At 33.9% G+C, this 19,100-nt stretch overlaps 2 protein-coding genes across 3 annotated transcripts; both read right to left on the reverse strand.

Annotated features, from left to right (window-relative positions):
- Positions 1 to 5,816: 5,816 nt before the first annotated feature.
- Positions 5,817 to 6,797, reverse strand: LOC131800703 (uncharacterized protein DDB_G0271670-like). Its single transcript, XM_059118379.1, has one exon. The coding sequence runs from the start codon at positions 6,795 to 6,797 to the stop codon at positions 5,817 to 5,819; it is 981 nt and encodes a 326-aa protein (XP_058974362.1).
- Positions 6,798 to 6,920: 123 nt separating this feature from the next.
- LOC101896139 (ELAV-like protein 2) lies at positions 6,921 to 17,959 on the reverse strand. Of its 2 annotated transcripts, XM_059118372.1 has the most exons (9): positions 17,681 to 17,959; positions 17,384 to 17,589; positions 13,079 to 13,428; positions 12,694 to 12,797; positions 10,823 to 10,976; positions 8,143 to 8,160; positions 7,440 to 7,716; positions 7,183 to 7,360; positions 6,921 to 7,082 (listed from the first exon to the last, which is right to left on the reverse strand). In XM_059118372.1, the coding sequence occupies exons 3-9, from the start codon at positions 13,392 to 13,394 to the stop codon at positions 6,921 to 6,923; spliced, it is 1,209 nt and encodes a 402-aa protein (XP_058974355.1). In that variant the 5' UTR covers positions 13,395 to 13,428; positions 17,384 to 17,589; positions 17,681 to 17,959. The 2 variants fall into 2 exon arrangements, with proteins under 2 accessions (XP_058974355.1, XP_058974356.1); XM_059118373.1 differs by lacking the exon at positions 8,143 to 8,160.
- Positions 17,960 to 19,100: the final 1,141 nt, after the last annotated feature.

A 19,100-nucleotide genomic window follows, 5' to 3' on the forward strand; every position in this document is an offset into this window, starting at 1 on the left:
GTTTTTGAACATTTTTTTGAAAAAAGGGCAAACACAATATATATATATATATATATATATATATATATATATATATATATATATAATTTAAATTTTTTAATTTTTTTTTAATTTTTTAAATATGAGAAATGTGGGTGGGGTACCATATATAGTAGACCGAATTATTCCGCTCCTTCTAATACCGATAAATATACCAGGTGTACAAATGAGAAAAATATTAATATATTCGAACTTTGAACAAAAAATGGCTAACTTCTTTGACATGTTATGACAGATATAATAATTCAAAATTTTGGCCCTTTTTCGGGAGGTAATTGTTGGGGTGAACCGATATTTTCTATTTTTGCATCTGACCTAGAACTAACAAAATTATTGGAACTTGCAAAGATTTCAAATTTCTCTTTCTATGACGTAAATTGTTTCTTTAAAAATTTTGACTTTGTGGGGGAGGTACCAGAAGGAAGGGTCCGATATTGTTCATCTCCGAAGAGTTATTGTGCGTACCAGCCTGCAAGGCAGACGGACGGATACCTCTATGTTAACCCCAAATATCTTGAAACGGATTTAGTCCGAAGAGAAGTAGGATCTACAGCCGGGGGAGGGAATAAATGCCCTCATCGAATAATATTTATTCCTGAGAGTATAAAGACCCCTTTGGTCACTAATTGGGGTTAAATTCTTTTGGAATTTTAATAGGAAATTTGGAAAAAAAAAGTCTTTAATCTATATCATATGACCACTTTTTCGATATGTATTTTCATCCATAAATCGGTTCTGTAGTATATGTTATTCGATCCGAAAGTTCGATTCAATATCCCGGTATTTCCCCCACCAAAAAATACTTTTCCTAATCAGAGTAAAAATGACTACTTGTAATAAAAATTTCGAAATGATCCAAGCATAGCCCCTCTCAACATACCGCAAAAGTTCGGATGCCAACTGCCAGAAAAATATCTACAGGTTAGGTGGAAAAAGTGTCTTTAGTGGATCCCGAAAGCATCCTCTCAGTACAGAGTAGACGGAGCTACAATGTAGATTGACATCTAATGAGTACTTAGTTCTATTTCAAAGAAGCCCGGCCATTAAAATTTCAATCGATGTTAAGGGTTAGTAGAAACTACAACGTCATTTCAATATTAAAATTTCAATTTAAAAAAAAAATATCAGCAGGTTTAAAATGAGTAGGGAATCACTCAAAAAAAATGTTTCCAACAATCTTCCTAATTATAATCCCATTATTCTTATATAAACCATTTTTATTAAAAAAATTGCCAAAATAAAATAAATCTGCAATTTTGTTTTCATAACATTTTGTTTTTTTTTTATTTTGATCCAAAGAAAATTAGGAAAAAGAAATTGAACATAACCTTATTTAAATAAAATACAGCAGAAACAGCAAGAGTAAGTAAAACTGAACATAAAAAATATAGTTTAAGAAACAATTGCAGAAAACAAGTTGTGAGAATTAAAACAAAAGAAAAGAAACAACAATCAAACAAACAAGACAAAGTAATGAAACTTCTTTTCTTAAACTAAAATAAATAAGTTGTTCAAAACGTGGGCAAGAACTTAAATTAAACGATTTTAACTTAATGACTAGAAAGAAAAACAAAGAAAACAAAACAAAAACCTTTCGATTTGATAAATAGTTCACATAAAAAGAGGAAGAAGAAAAAAACACAATTAAATTCTGGTTTTCCAAACACAAAATGTTGTGTTTAGAGAGATGTAAGAAAAAGGTATCTAATCTAAAACTCGACTTAGATACCCTGCCCAAGAGGACCTTTTTTGTTAGGTTTCCAATTTAAAAGAAATTAAATAAAAGTACAACAATTCAACAAAAATATAACGCAGACTTAAGAAACTAGTTTTGGTTTTTTTCTATCATTTTTTTTAAATGTGTTTTTGTTTTCTTTTCACCATCTTTTGTTTAAAGTTTAGAGATTTGTTATTAAATATATTTATATACGAATGACAATAATATTTGTTGTTGTTTTGTTTTCTCGATAGTTTTTGTTTTTAATATATATAAAATGTTATAATTATTCACATTAAACACAATCATTTTGTTTTGTAGAGGACTTGGTATATGTTTTTGTTTTTCTTTTTTACTTTTTTCTGACAACAATTTCATTTGTTAAAAAATGTACGTATTGGGAATTATAAAAAATCATTATCGTAGTATGGATATAAAGCAAAAAAACTTATTTAACATTCAACACAATTGATTTTTTTTAATATTTGGAAAGTAGATTTTTAAGCAAAATTTAAATTAAATTCAATTTAGTTTAGTTTTATAAAATTTACGAAATTTAAGAGTGATTGAAATTAGTTTTTACATTTAAATATATATGTGTTTTTTTAAATTATGGGACAATAAGCTGGGTTGTAAAAGAAGGGGTTGCTTAGGCTCACATATGTTCATGAGATAGACACTGTCTTGGAGAATGTATTAAGTATTCAATCAAATAAATGTTTTAAATATTTGGATATTACAAATTTTAATAATAATCCCCCGGAAAGAAGGATTTACAATCGAAACTTATTTGTCGATACCATTTAACTCAATTCCTGTTTGAGCTATGTGGCCATGGAAGTATGGAACCAAGTACCCACTTCTTTTCCAACCCCTCGCCAATATGACATTGGCTAAACATAAATTTCTAATACACTTAAAAAATAAGTACATAATGTTGATTGGTAATAAACAATATTGAATGAGAATTGTTTTTTTAAAAAATGTTGTATATTTTGTTGTGATTGTTGTTTTGTTTTTAATAATTTAATAAATATATATGTATATGTTTGTATATAGATGTCACACAATATTTGTTTTATATTTTTTACTTTCCTTTTTTTATTTTTACTACATATTTTTTTTAGCAATTATTCTATAAAATATTTATTTATATATATATTTTTTTTGTTTGTTTTGTTTTCTTTTCTATGTAATTGCATTCATTATTTTGGAGGGGATGTTGTGTTGTAATAAAAATGTGTAATATTACTTTTGAAGAAACGAAATTATTAGAAATTAAATTCATATTTATATAAAAATATATATGTTAGTTTGTTTTGCAAAATAAGTGATTTTAGAGGTGAATTGAATGAAATTGAGGACTAAAATTTATTATGGAGAATATTTGAATGAAATGACAGAAAGAATTTTAAGTTTATGTGTTAATATTTTGAAAATTTCCAAAAAAAAGATTCCACAATTTGTCCAACCAGCATGACATCCCTTCATCTAACCTCTCTTGATGCAAATAATAATTGTGAGCATCTAGAATTTAGGCCAATCTAATCTTCCAATGTTTCAATTTTGAGGTTAGCTTTTACACAACGTTTTACAGATTCCACAATTTGTACAATTATATAACTTAACCACTATTAATATTTTATTGGTTAAAGAAGGAATTATGCGAATGTGAATATCAAAATTTTGGTGCAATATTTTCAAAACATTTTCAACATAACCTTACATTTTTATGACTTTCTTTAGACCACAAGTGACCAATTTTTTCAACCATTATAAAATATATAAAATAAAACCCCAGCTAAAGTTTATCTTGCTGTAAAGTAAAATCTTGAGAATGTAAAGTTTGAGGTTAAGTTTGTTATTTTCAACCTCTCAAATATACCTCAAGTTTTTATAACTTTTCTCCTACCACAACCAAGCAATTTATCCAACAGTGATCAAATACATATATAATATAACCACCGCTGATGTTTTTCTTAGTATATAGGGAAATGTTGAGAATGTAAAGTTTGAGGTTAGATTTCAAATTTTCAAAAAATATTCAACCTAACCTTACATTTTTATGACTTTCTTTAGACCACAAGTGACCAATTTTCCAACCATGATAAAATATATAAATAAACCCCACCTAAGGTTTCTCTAGCTGTAAAGAGAACTCCTGAGAATGAAAAGATTGAGATTAGCTTTATTATTTTCAAAGAAATTCAACCTAACCTCAAATTTTTATGACTTTTCTGCTACCACAACTAAGCAATGTATCCAACCTTTATAAAATACATAAAATCTAACCACTAATAATGTTTTTTTTTTTTTGGTGTATGGATAAATCTTTAGAATATGAAGTTGAGGTTAGGTTTGTAATTTTCCAAAAAAATCATCCTAACCTTACATTTTATGACCCTTTTCGACCACACGTTATGTACTTTAAGACTTAACTATGCATATGTGTATACGATATTATGGAAAAAAGATATGTAACTTCATAATCATTGGGAGAGCTGTTACACTACCCAGATAACATACTACTTCCATTGAGGGCTTTGAGGTTAGGTTGTAATTCAAAAAATTCTAATGTATCTTTCCTGCTAAGTCAGGATTTTAGGATTTCTGTTAAACCAAAGATTTGAGAGTGACCAATGGCGAATTTTAAAATTTTTTTAAATGTATTCCACTCAAAGTCACTGCAATAAAGTTGGCGGCTTAAAACTTTTAATGTGGGGTATTAGACCTGCGTCTCTCTCTCTCCCTCTAATCGACAAACAACTCTATAGATCATGAAATTTTAGTATAAAAAACCCCAATGATATATGTGTAGGCTAGCCACGACGAACTACAAGACCTGAATCAATAAAGCTGATGATTTAACAAAGAGGTTTGGTTTCAAACCAGGAGTTTTTGGATAAAATCTTTTACGAACACGTGATAATCCTGAAGTTATCGAATAATTCAACATCAAAGACTAGGTATTTCTATCCTTCTCATTATTAAAAGAAATATATCTGATGAATAAGGCTTTAGCCTAAGAGCCTTGCGGTCGTCACTGATAGTTTCAATATAGCACAACCTGCTCTCGAACTTGGAGAACGCAGCTCAAACTTTTTACGAGTATGCAATCATCTTAACGTCATGATCATTCATCATTAGGTCTGGAGTCATCCAAGTAAAGTTATAAAGCACACTCCGCCAAAGACGACTCGGAATTTTGAAATATATAAATATGACCAAACGGAAAGATGCGGCTTCCACCTACGAACCTTGTGGTCCCCACACATTTTCTGAATCTCCACTGAGCCTATAAAACGACCAGATGCTCTCGAACTTGGAGGTCTTGAATGGAACATTTTAAGAACAACCAACCATCCTATCTCGGAAGTTAATAACTAATCAATATTGTGAGAAATAAGCCTGGACAAGTGAGAAAATACAGGTTCAGTCTGTGTTCCTTATTTTTCGATTTTCCTTAATGATAAATATACACTCTTTAAGATCGTGCAGCAATCTTGAAGTTATCGGATCCAATTTTGGTCGTCCTGTCAAGTCATAAACTATAGTTCGTCTAGATTGGAATTTAATCGGACGTCACTGGGAAGGAGGAAACGTTTCCATTTTGAAAGAAGCCAGAATTCTAGTCGGTTTTAAAGATATGGCTTTAATCTTCGAGTCTTTTGATCGTCAATGACTTTGTGAATCTACACCGAGCTGTTGCTTTCAAGCTTAAAGTTCTCAAATCCAGTTTTTAGGAATATATACCCATTTTGAAGTTGTCAGATCATACAACATCAATTGTTCTTTGGGTGTCCTATATAGCATACTCGATTGGAGTTTGATCTGTGATTACTGGGATTTCATTATTGAAGGAAATAAAAAATCGGACCATGTGGAATCATATGGCAACAACATTGAATTTCGTTCGGGTAAACTGGGTCACGAAAAAAAACTTGCTTCAATACACATCTTGTCTCCCATTGCAAAATTCCATCCCATTCAATGCCACACCTCAATATCACTCCAAAGTATAAAAAATAAAATCAAAAAACCAAAACCGAACTAAATCCTTTTAGAAAAACCAATTGGAAAATGGTAAAAATGATGACAGCGAATTCTTTGCAGCATTTGAGGAGGCAGCTGCCGCAGCAGCAGCGGCTGCAGCTGCTGACGTTGAGGCAGCCGCTGCACCCAACGAGGGGTTATTAAAAGCCGCTGCTGCTGCTGCAGCTTGATTGCTGGATGCCGAGCCAGAGCCGAAGGGCTGATGCTGTTGAGCCAGACTGGTGAAAAGTTGAGCAAACTCTTGTTGCATATGGAGACGTTGTCGTAGGAGTTCATAATGATTTTGAGGCTTATTATAGACAAATTTGCTAGAGGTCTTTATCATGGATGATGATGACGAGGAATTTGTGGTTGTTGTCGTCGTGATGTTATTGGTGGTGTTACTGCTATTTGGTGTAATGGTTGTGGTCGTGGTGCTGGTGTTATTCGAGGAACCAGATGCTGATGATGACGACGACGTTGTTGTTGTTGTGGACGTATTATTTGTGGCTGATGAAGAGGATGTTGATGTTAAGAGATTTGAACGTTGTTGGGTTAACAATAAGGATGTTGATTGTGTTGTTTGGTTAAGATTATTTTGGTGGTGGTGGTTGTGGTTTTGTTGTTCGGAATCTTGTTTCGTTTTTTTGTTCGTCAAACATTGATTGCTGTTGTTGTTGTTAGTTGTTACGGATAATTTGGATAGATTGTTTATGGTGCTTAATGTCGTTGTGGTTGTTGTGGTACATGATTGTGTTGTGGAGCAGCTTAAAATGGCAGTCGTTGTCGTCGAATTTGACGATGATGAGGAGGACGACGACAAAGACGTTACCAATGTATCTTTTGTTGTAGTTTTAACATCATTACTACTTTTACCGGTGGTTAGTAGATTGCCGCAAATATTCTTATTTATCCAGGTTTTATTCACCGATGCCGGATGGACAAGAGAAGCTGTGGATAGGAAGGATGACGTTTTGTTGGTATTGGCGACGGTGGTGAGATTTGCCATCAAATGATGATGATTGTTGCCAGTAGGATGATTTTGATGGTGTTGTTGTAGATGTGGTTGTTGTTGTTGGAGGTGGTGGTGATGGTGATGATGGTTAACAACAGCAGTCAATTTTGTTAATAATTACGTTTGTTTAGTTTTATTTGTCTTAAAGCTGACTTGTAATACACGATTGCCCAAGGTATAGCCATTCAAAGATTGTATGGCCAATACAGCCTCCTCATAATTGGTCATGGTAACGAAACCAAAGCCTTTGCATTTATTTGTTTGCAAGTCACGTATAACCTGCGAGAAAAAAAACAGAAAAAGGAAGTGAGAGCGGAACAGGATGCCATTAAGTAACAAAAAAGACAATGGCTGAAGTGTCAGCTGGGAGATGGCTTACCTTTACGGACTGCACGGCACCAAATGGACCGAATAGCTGCCACAAAACATTCTCCTCAGTCTCCTGGGCCAAATTATAAACAAAAATACACCAACCAGAACCATTAATGGGATTGCCGGGTAACATGGAATTGGCCAATAGATCGCCGGTCAATGGTGAATAACGGGAAATGACAGAGCTGCAAATCAGGAAGGAAAAGGAACATTAAAAACTTATTTTTAAAACCTTTTATGTTTATACAAAACGAAACAGCTTACCTATAACGTCCAGCAGCTGTGGGATGTATGGCGGCTGCAGCTGCCGCAGCGGCAGCCCCAGCAGCGGCGGCCGCTGGAAAACCTCTTGTCCTGGGATTTTGCGGAGTCAAATAAGCCGTCAATGGCTGAAAGGCTTTGTTGTTACTGGGATTGTTGGCGAATTTTACCACAATTGGTTCAGTGGCATTTTTGGGTATGGTGCCATTCAAAGCCTTTATGGCCTGATCGGCCTCATGACGTTGATCGAAACGTATAAAACCAACTCCCTTGGAAAGACCTGGAACATTTTGAAAAACAATCAATTTTTTTTTTAATGAAACGACAATAAATTCCATGGCGTGGAAAACAAGTTGTAACAACAATGTATTAATCTGTTCGAGAACTGCAATAATGTAACAATTTTTGCTACGATACCCGATTTTTGCTTTATGATATCGAATAAAATTGCAGAACTAGTAAATTCTTGACGGTTCTGGAACAGAGCATATGTTATGTTATGGCATGAATGACTGCTTTGGCTCAATTTAGTTTCTTTACATAAAGTTTTAAGGCAATTAAAAGCTTTCTGAACCCGAAATGTGAAATGATACAAAAATTAAATGAAATGATACAAAACAAACTGAATGATGATTTTTGAACATAAAGAAAACAGCAACAACACACAGAAATGATAACAAGAAACCAAATAAGAACAACAACATACCCTGGTCAATAGGCCCGCCTATTTGTTTAAGTGAGCAGAATATAACGACGACAGAGAGTGTTTAGTGTTGTGTATAAAAAATAAATAAATAAAAACTATATTTATAAAGAATTACTAAATTATAATAGAAAATAAAAATTAAAGGTAATTTAAATGATATATAATTGGTTAAATAGTTTCCTAATAGTGAAATCCTATGGTTCATGGAACAACACAAACATGCAAGCCTTAATTTATGGGTCTAATCCCTTAACATTCACATAGCCAACAGCTACGGGCTAAGACCACGTCTATGTCTTTTTTATCTAACAGACGAATCTGGTGGCATGATTTAAATAGGAAGTAATAAAGATGAAAATCGAACAGAGTCCAAAGGACGCCTTTGTACGCGGTCCTCTTTTAAATGGTTAATATTCTAACATTTATGGTATATTTTACATAGGAAAATCTGATTTTTTGCCAGATGGGAACCCAAATTTTTCGATCATCTTGAGATCCACATTCCTACCAATAGCAATTTGTACCGATGTAAATAAATGGATATTAATACAGAAAAATAATCAAGAAGTCGGTTGGTTTTGCGACAGATGACAACGTCCGTTTTTTTTTTTTCGTTAAAATTATTCAAAATGATCACCCTTCAAGGGGATGTTCCGAACCAAGTGAGCCAATAGTGTTTATTTCGTATCTGACCTAAATATGAAATAAATATTACAACGTACCAGATTTCGACTAGATTGACTTCTTCTTTAATTTTTATGAGATATGTGATAATTTTTGGAAAAAAATATTGAAATGTGCATGTGTAGAGGACCAGATATAATGGACCAAAGAATTCCATTTTCTTCATTCATCTACTACGGATAAAAATATTGGAAATATCGAGAAATTTAAAGAAAATCGGTGACCAAGTTTAAACAATTTCGCTGACTTGGTTACAAGTAATGAGAGATATAAATATTGAAAAAAATAAAATATTGGGATATGCCAAGTATGAAAAGATCAGAAAATAATTTCGCATTTTCTATTCCAAGGACAATCGGACTCTTATTTCACATTTTATAAGAACTATAACTCAAAATTTTAACCCTTTGTGGTAGAGGTACTATAAGCAGTGGGCCAATATTGTCCATCTTCAACCAGATTTTGTGTTGGTAGAAATATTGAGAAGTCCCAATTTCGGAAAGAACCGAATGCTTATTTTACTTTTTTGTGAAAGTTGTATGGTTTAATTTGTTGACCCTTTGTGGGGGAGGTACCAGAAGGTGTGGTATTCCGATGTATTCCATCTTTATACTAGACCCAGACTCTGAATCTTTTGTCTGATTTTATAAGCGTTGTTATTATTCAAAATTTTCAATCTTTGTGCCGATATTGCTAATTTTCGCATCTGATCTTGCACTGATACAAATTTTGAAAAAATCCCTTTTAATGTTTTTGGGGGGATGCACAAAAGTTTGGACGTAATCGGATACTTCCCTCGAAAGTTATAGACAGACAGACGGACACCCATAGTAACTCTAGAAATGAGTTAGAGAATCCCGCTACTGAGGTCGAAAACGGGTATACAAATGTTATTAATGCTTCAATGACTACATAAGACATTAGTCAGGTGTCCTTTAAAGCACGTATGTTGTATACCAGTTTCTCATTGTTGAGAATCGTCTTTATTATATTAAAATTCAGATCCTTCAAATCTTGTAGACCAGAAGGCATTTACGTACTAATATTGTAGAAACAGAGTTAAAATTGAAGTAACGCAAAGACAGAATTTGCCTCCCATTACGACTTCCAAAATTTTTCTGGTTTTAACATCGTAACAATATAAGCTCTAAAATGTCTTGTAAACCACTAATCTAACATCGATTGGCCAAAGTCTTCTTAGAGCCTGGTAAGGGTATCGCAATTGTTTAACGATCTAAGGATATCAAATCCATCAAAGCCTTCTTTGTTCTTATCCTTAAAATGAGAACTAAACTTAGAGCCTGGCAAGGGTATGACAACTGTTAATAATCCAAAGATTCCTTTCTTCAACCGTTTCCGTCACATATCTTTGAATAACACGTCTATGAACTAGCCAAATGTCTTCAATTTTGCCGCCGGGATTTAAGTTTCTTCAGCGCCACATAATGGACAATGATGAATATATCCCAAATAACAATCCCCGAGCTAATGTGAGTTGCGCTCAAATGAAAATGTTTATTATCATTCATATCTCTTAAAGACCAGGATAAAGTTAGTCAAACACTAAAAAGAATGTAACTGAGCACTTTCTGCTGGAATTCAATAGGCAAAGTCACTTAATCATCACACTACGACGAAAGATACATAGTTTAGTTTCATTCGAAAAAAAAAAACTAGTATTTTCATTGACGGCAACCTCTCGTTAAGAAGGAACTTATAAAAACCCTGTCTCAAAATATCCAAATCTGTAAACGACAAAGTCATAACATAACATCCGTATCGTAAAATCACTTCCTATTAATATGATTAATTATGTTACGCACATAATAAAAAATCTAATAGCAGCCCTAGGAATAATCGAAGTTTTGGAAGTGTCATATAGCTTGACTTTCTTTGTTATATACATATTTCGTATTTTCTTCTTGCGGGCTTACAACTAAGACTGGAATTTAAACCAGCTCCCATTAAATTGTATATATTGAATATATTTACTTACCCGTTATATTGTCGCATAATATTCTTGAGGTAATTATTTTTCCATATGGACTAAATAATTGTTCCAAATCTGGTTGTGTCATATTCTTGGGAAGACCGGAGACATATAAGTTAGCACCTTTGATAGATTCAGAACTAGGACGGGCAATAGATACCTTAAAATAAATACATTAGGAAAATGGTAAATAAACATTTTTCTAAAAGAAAATGTATTGTTTGTAGATAGGAAGAAGAGTTATTTGAAATCTATATAAAGGGTGATTTCTAAGCTATTATCTTTTTGACAACAATGGTTTGAACAGGCCACATGCGTTTCGTTGTTGTTGTAACAGTTTCATAAGCTTTATTTGATTTGGAAAACCTAAATGTTTAACAAGTAATAAAGCAGTAAGTTCGGTCGGGCCGAACTTTAATACCCTCCACCATTTGGAACGAATTCGGAAATTAAAAAAGAATCCGCTAAAAATACTCTTCAAATCTTAAAAATAACGAATATAGCTGTTATATTGGGGTCTGTACGAAGACATGATCTGCATAGGCAACTTTTGTCATAAGCCATCGGTGAGTAATGTCGTTAAAATCATCAAAATACCGAATATCGGGAGGTACCGTTGTATTGGGGTTATACGAAGGCATGGACCTGCACAGACAATTTTCCGTCATAGGCTGTAGTATCCATTACGAACTTCAAATACCAAATTTGAAACAATTCCGGTGAATAATGTCGCTAAAATCATCAAAATACCGAATATCGGGAGGTACCGTTATGAGGGAGGTATGCGAAGACGTGGGCCTACATAGACAATTTTCTGTCTTAGGCCATAGTGCCCATTACGAATTCTAAATACGAAATTTGAAACAACTCCGGTGGATAATGTCCCTAAAATCGTCAAAATATCGAATATCGCGGGGTACCGTCGTATGTGGGCTATACGATATCGTGGACCTTTATGGACATTTCTTTCCAGGGGATAAAATGCTTAGAAAGAACTTATAGTATGGCTTTTTAGACAATTCCATTGAAAAAATGTAGCTTAAATCAAAATACCGAACATAGGAAGGCACCGTAATGTGGGGGATATACGATATGCGGAAATATCTTGGACCTATATAGACAATACTCTTCCAGGGCGTAAAGTATTCAGAAGAAACTCCTTTTGTGGATTTTCAGAAAATTTTATAAAGAAATATCGGGGGAACCGTTATGTGGGGGCTATATGATATCGTGGACCGATCCAGCCCATCTTCGAACATGACCTGCCTGCAGACAAAAGATTGACCTGTGCAAAATTTTAGATTCCTATCGTTATTTGTTTTGACTCTAGCGTGATTACAACAGACGGACAAAGTTAAATTGCCTCTCACACTGTATATAATGTGTCTCGGCGACCTGATGGGACTAAGATGAAAAAGAGTTGTGTGTCTCAAAAAACTTCTAGATCAGTTCCTAGATGATGTGTTCACATAAAGACACGATTCCATAATAGTCTCTATATGTACTTTAATTAAATATGGGAAAGTTAACTGTGCAGAATTGAGAGAGTTCACCAACCGTCGTTTCAGAAAACTTCACATCCATTCTAATGTTCGAGTAGCACAATGGATTTTCCGAGACATAAATAAACCTACAATCCTTCGCTATATAAATGCTGGTCAAATACACGTGAGATACCAGCCGAAATGTTGGAAATATTTTTTTCAAAATTGGACTAAGCGGATGGACCATTTGAAGCGCAGTCGCGGTCGACATTTCCAAGAAATAATCTTCACACATTAAATTTTAAAAGCCCTTTGTCAAGCCCTTTTAAAAACCACCCTTTATTTTGTGTCCTTCTCTACATGTTCTTAAAGCATATCTATAGTTCTTCTTACTTTGATAGTTTTATTTTGTAAACGTAAACCGTTCAACGATGATATGGCCTTTTCAGCATCTTCTTGCTTTACATAATTGACAAAACCGTAGCCCAAGCTTTGACCTGAAATGTGAGAAAAAAATTCATTAAAAATTGTTACTTAAATACAAAAAAAAAAATTCAAAATTATGACTGCGAATAATTTACATTTATAAAGAAATATAACTCATTCGCCGAAATGACACTTGGTCACTTTCAGAACTGCAAGAATGGACAAATTTGTACCGCGATAACCGATCTTCACTTTATGATATTGTAAAAAATTGCAAAACTAGTAAATTCTTGCAGGTTCTGGAACAGAGCATATATCTTTTATTAATTTGAATTTAAAATCTCCTTCTCACCTGTCACTTTATCTCTGATCAATTTACAGGACTCCACTTCACCGAAACTGACAAACAATGCCCGGATGTCTTCCTGTGACATTGTCTGTGGCAAATAATTAACGATCAAATTGGTTTTGGGATCATTGTCGGTAGTGTTGTTGTTATTATTGTTGTTGGCATTGGTATTATTGTTATTGGTTGCGTTTGGATTGTTATTGTTGGTGTTGGCATTGGCGCTACTGCTATTGGCATTTGTGGTGCTTTGAGCCAATGTGGCACCGGCACCGGCTCCGCCATTTTGCTGCTGCTGCTGTTGTTGCTGACCCTCAACCATGTTGTTGCTGTTGGTATTATTACCCGTAGATGAACTGCATGAAGAGGGGAAGAAAGTGATAACATTTTTTCTTATAATAACCAACAAAATTTCTCAAAACAAATAAATAAAAGTAACGAAATAAAAAAAATTAAACAAAAAAGCGAATAAATAAAAAAAATAAAAATATTCCAAAAATGTTACACCCTGCACCATTCTAATCTTATGGATCCAAAATAAAACAACAGCTTTTAAAAGGAAATCTGTTTGTCTTCAATGAATGAAAATAAAGCCAAATAAAGACTTAAAGTCAAAAAGGTCCGTTCCCAGATTGAAAACATATTTTGCCAGGCTTAAGGTTTCAACACCTTAGGTTTCAACTACTATGCATAATCAGACCCAATATAAATACGTTGACATTTGAAAGGCGTATTCTTTATGTAAATCACCAAAGAATGCTTTAAAAACAAATATTGCCAAGAGAACCTGTATCCAGAACTAATAACGGGGAAATTATCAGTTCGCAGCATCAATGGAATTGATCTTATATTATTTAAGATTTTTCGGGTCTAGAAAACATATTGAGGGTAATGTGAAACAAGATTACTTTTCAGGACTGTATTTCAAGTGACTGATATAAAGAGGAAGTTGTTTCGAAAAACTTCTAGGGCAGTACAATATCCTCTAGATGACCTGTTTACATAAAGACACGGCTATAAGGCAAAGCCTTATAACTGGAATAATACAATCGAACCGTCCCCTGACTTAACCATAGAGTCACCTGGTCATGGATTCTTGTTCTATGTTCAAATCAATGTTGTTTCCATTTCCCCGATTTCAGAATATCTGAACGCTGCACTTTCTTAAACCATGACTTAACCATAGAGTCACCTGGTCATGGATTCTTGTTCTATGTTCAAATCAATTTTGTTTCCATTTCCCCGATTTCAGAATATCTGAACGCTGCACTTTCCTAAACCATGGGAAGCTTATTGGCCAGAATTCAGATAGTTCGCCAAACTATGGTTCAGACAACTGTCAAATTCTTCTTATGTTCGGGTAGTAGAAAGGATTTTCCGAGACACCAACAAAGCTGCAGCCGCTCGCTTTATAACTGCTAGTCGAATACCCGAAATAGGACCAAATTTCTTAGCAGAAGCACCGGCAGTGGGTAACGGTTAAATCCCTCTCGACCCCTGGGAATAAATATGATTGGACCTCAGTCACATTTAACGACGTAACAGTAACTGATACGAAAAAACACGACGAATAAGATATTTTCCCTCCAAGGAGGTACCAACATAGTTTACGAAGGGTGATGTAACGTAATATCAATGGTAATGTTGAAACAACTTAATATGCCATGAGTTAAGTGCCTCACAGTAGTCCTCACCCTCTAAGTTCCCAAAATCTGGAAAATGGTCCGGATGTTCCCACTACTGACGCCTGGCAAAGACACCAGCAAAGACGAGTCATACAGAACAATTTCACTTTTGTCGCCAATAGCAATTACTCTTCAGGCTTTATTTCTCATTAGAAGGAAGCAATTAGTTGCAAACCACCCACATGGATTCCGACCACAATATAGTACCACAACACGCCGTATCCACACATATCAGTCGAGAGCTAAACTGAACAAGTCGTGCCATAGAACCGTATGCGTAGCCCGAAACTTGTCAAAGGCGTTTAGTACACGCCATATTGTCGAGGTTATCGAGATAACTACATTCCGGTCAGGTTTGAAACGATGGGTAATCTAATAATCGCCAATCGTATGTGAAACTCCGTAACAAGCAGTGCAAATCCCGTAGAGTGAAAAAGGAAGAGCCCGAAGGTGTGGTGCTATCTCCGGAACAGACAGCATTGAATTCGCTACCTATGCAAAAGGCTGTAAGATCCTTGGATCCTGTCGCCGATAACATATGTGTCAGAGGAATATGAAAACATCCACCACTAAGTCAACGGGTTCACTCTTTACAATATGTTCTACAGATATGAGAACATTGATGAATGTAGAAGTCAGGGGCCATTTTATTCCATTCACTAACTATCAAAAGATCCAAGGGTTACATATGATAGCATGTTCAAGTCAACCGCATAGACACAACTATCAGCAATTGAGGAATAAGGTCCTGAAGGCAGGCATCACTTTGGACGCGGAGAAGAAGACCTTATTGAACTCTTATAACGCGATAAGTCGATCTGTGGTTAGCTACGAGGACGAGCGAATACTAGCACTCCGCTGCCCTGAGAACTGAACAGGATGGCTCCTCATGACACCAGTAGACCATTAGCATGAACAGGTGAAAATTCTTCCCATACATCCACATAATCACATTCTTTCGTTGCAATACCTGCTTCGGCATTACCATGCGAGTTATCCACATCATCATATGTTGGATAAAACTCCGCCAATCAGACGAATCAGGAAGGACATACACGTTCTAGAGAGATCCCACGTTATAGTTATAGAAGTCTATCAGACAGATATAAATCGTATTTAGGCTGATGTAGTCACAGATGTTATTAAATGTTGCAATATGAATGTCGTCATCGGAGTCCACATCCCATCCATTGCAGTAGAAGAACGTAGTGTGCCTAAACGAACCAGAATATTTTTGGCGTAATTACTTTCATGGTGGTGCAGTCTTCTCAATTCGTATTGGGCAAGAATTGACGAAGATTGTATCATACACAATACGCTGCGAAGATCTTTAGCTAGCTTAATTTTTATAACCCGAAATATACATGCAACATGTATAGCGCAGCTGACCCCCAAAACCCCAAATTTTTATATCCTACACAACTTATTGCTAAGGGTGTTATATTTTTGTGCATTTGTTTGTAACATGGAGAAGGAAGCGAGATAGACCAATAGTTACTTTTGAGGATCTTCATAGAATCACTTTCTGAGTCGATTTATGCATGTCAGTCCGTCTGTCCGTCCGTCCATGTAATCTTGTGAACAAAATGCAGGTCGCATTTATTATCCGATTGAGATGAAATTTTCCAAACAATATTTGTTTGGTCCAAATTGGTGATAATCGGATCAGATTTAGATATAGCTCCCATATATCCGACCGAATTCAGTCTTGAAGCAAGTACTTCAAATTTGGTGAAAATCAGATCAGCTTGCATATACATACTTCATCCAATTTGGTGTTTTAGTCCCTCGTAATATGCATTCGATAACAATGATATTCGGTACCGGATATCTTATAGAGCTCGGAAATACCTCTGCCAAATTTTATCAAGATTGGTTCAGATTTGGATATAGGTCTCATATACATATATCTTCCATCGATTTTGGCTTAATTGTTCACTAAATGGCCAATATCAGTCAAAAAGTCCTGAATTTTGATACATCCTACCGAAGTCAGTCTAGAAGTACATGAAACTAGGAGAAAATCGGTTCAGATATAGCTATAGCTCCCGTGTATATGTTTCATCCGATTTGGTGTTTTGATATTTGGTACCAGATATCTTATAAAGCTCGGTAATGACTGCCAAATTTTATCGAGAAAGGCTAAGATTTGGACATTTCTCCCATATATATGGTATTTGAAGAATGTTGAAAAATCTGAGGAATGGAGTATTAAAATATGCCCACAAAGTTACCAAAATATTTCATTTAAAATTCTGACAACGACTCAGGGTTGTTTTTTTAACATATAAATGATGTTCAATGAAATCAACTGGAATCAAATAAGTGTCTCATAGAGAGAACATTGAGACACATGCAGTACGAGAAAATCACAGAAGTTTTAGAAGGGTTCTTATTTTCAAAGTAATATCAGTAATACATTTACATAAATTTCCATATCGGCGGTGCAGGGTGTATAAAATTCAGATTGGAGCTAGACATACATAAAATAAAAATAATAACCAAATGATATAACAGAAATACAATCGCATAAATTTAAATACTGGTGTAGAGTGTAAGTTACAGTTATAACATAAAACAAATATAGAATAAGAAATAAATAATAAATAACAGTTGATATTCTTACGGGGGAGAAAATGAACGTGAAATTATAAGCTGTTTAAAATCTTTGATTTTTTTGTTATGTTTTAAATTCAATATAATACTGTCTGTTTGTTTGTTTGTATTTGATACGTTACGTCGTATACAAAGTATTGTTTATATATATACGTATATAAAATTGTATTTTTATTTACAAAATTTCACTAATAAAAATTAATTAAATAAAATGAGCTGAAATTAAACAGAAACAAAAAGAGAAAAAAAGGAAGAATTTAATTAAAAAACAAGTTGCATTTCAATTGACGACAATTCAAGTACTTACCTCTTTTTGTCTGTCCTTTTTTGTGATGTTTTGAAAGAGGAAAGTCCTTCAAGTTATTTTTGTTTTCAGTCAGTCCTTGTTTTCTAGAGTACTGTTTAAATTGTTTTTCTTTTCTTTGTTTGTTATTATTTTTCTTCTTTTCAGTTTCTTCTTTTAAAGAGAGAAAGAGTAGTGTAGCAAACAATTTATAATAACAAAAAGTTTTCGCTCGCTTTTATTTGTTGTTGTTGTTGTTCTATATAAATGGATCACAATTTGTTTACATTAAAGAAGAATAATTCAACTGGAAGGAAAAAAAGAACAAAAAAACAAAATTAATAAGTATTTATATTAAATGTTAAATTGTGTTCAAAAAAGGTTAACAAAAAACATATCAATTGCAATTTTATATTTTCTTCATATTGATGATATTTTTGTCATGGTTCAGAGTGAATATACAAACTTCTTTTTTTCAGAGATTCGCAATGAAATTTGATTTAGAATAATTCTTCCTTTGACACATTCCCCAAAAATGAAGTATAAATTTAGATTTTGGTTAGCCAATATACGATTACTTAAAAATATTTCGACTTGATTATTCAAATGTTTTACCCCTCATGGAGTAGGTTCCCAAGAAATGGGCCAATATTAGCTATTTCGTATCGGACCTAAATAAATATGATTAAAATATTGCTACGTGCCAGGTTTGGACTATATTGGCAACTTCCTTCACTTTACATGACATATATGATAATTTTTAGAAAATGTTAACATGTACCAGATATAGTCGACCGAAGAATTCCATTTCAAGGTTCATCTAATACATATAAAAATATTGGTATGAGTAATATTACAAGATAATCGAATATTTATATCCAAGTTATGGAAGATCAAGAAAATCAAAATTTTATATTTATCTCAGGTTTCTGGCAAAGAGAGATATATTTATTTATTTATATTTATATTTATATTTTAGCAAGTTCTAAAGAATCGTTGACTTGTTTCACAAGTTATAACAGATAAAAGTATTGAAAATTGTGAACCTTTCTGAATGAGTTACCAGAAGGGGTTCAGTTCACAGATATATATCATCTGCACAACAGATATTTTATTAGCAAAAATGTTTGTGTGTGAACTATGAAGAGTGTTGAATGCTTATTTCGAATGTGTTTATGAATGTTCATTTCGCGTTTTATGAGCTTCATGAATATTCAACATTTTGTCTCTTTGTGGGGGAGGTACCAGAAGGAATGGACATATATCTTTCATCTTTACGCCAGACCTTGGGTTAATAAAAAATATTGAGATGTCACATTTTATATGTTTTTTATTCAAAATGTTGACCCTTTGTGAGGGAGGTACTTGATGGAGTGGACCGATTTTGGCACCTGACCTAGCACTGATGCTAATATTAGGATTCGCAAAGTTGGATCAAAATCGG

This window comes from Musca domestica, unplaced genomic scaffold, assembly GCF_030504385.1.
Source record: "Musca domestica strain aabys unplaced genomic scaffold, Musca_domestica.polishedcontigs.V.1.1 123, whole genome shotgun sequence".
Classification (NCBI taxonomy): domain Eukaryota; kingdom Metazoa; phylum Arthropoda; class Insecta; order Diptera; family Muscidae; genus Musca; species Musca domestica.

Excerpts from the sequence above, each read along its gene's own strand:
- LOC131800703 (XM_059118379.1), bottom strand. The coding sequence starts at position 6,797 with ATGGCAAATCTCACCACCGTCGCCAATACCAACAAAACGTCATCCTTC.
- LOC101896139 (XM_059118372.1), bottom strand. The coding sequence starts at position 13,394 with ATGGTTGAGGGTCAGCAACAACAGCAGCAGCAGCAAAATGGCGGAGCC. Across the intron at positions 10,977-12,693 it reads TACAAAATAAAACTATCAAA|GTATCTATTGCCCGTCCTAG; the intron begins GTAAGAAGAACT and ends ATTTATTTTAAG. Across the intron at positions 7,361-7,439 it reads ACAGCTGCTGGACGTTATAG|CTCTGTCATTTCCCGTTATT; the intron begins GTAAGCTGTTTC and ends CCTGATTTGCAG.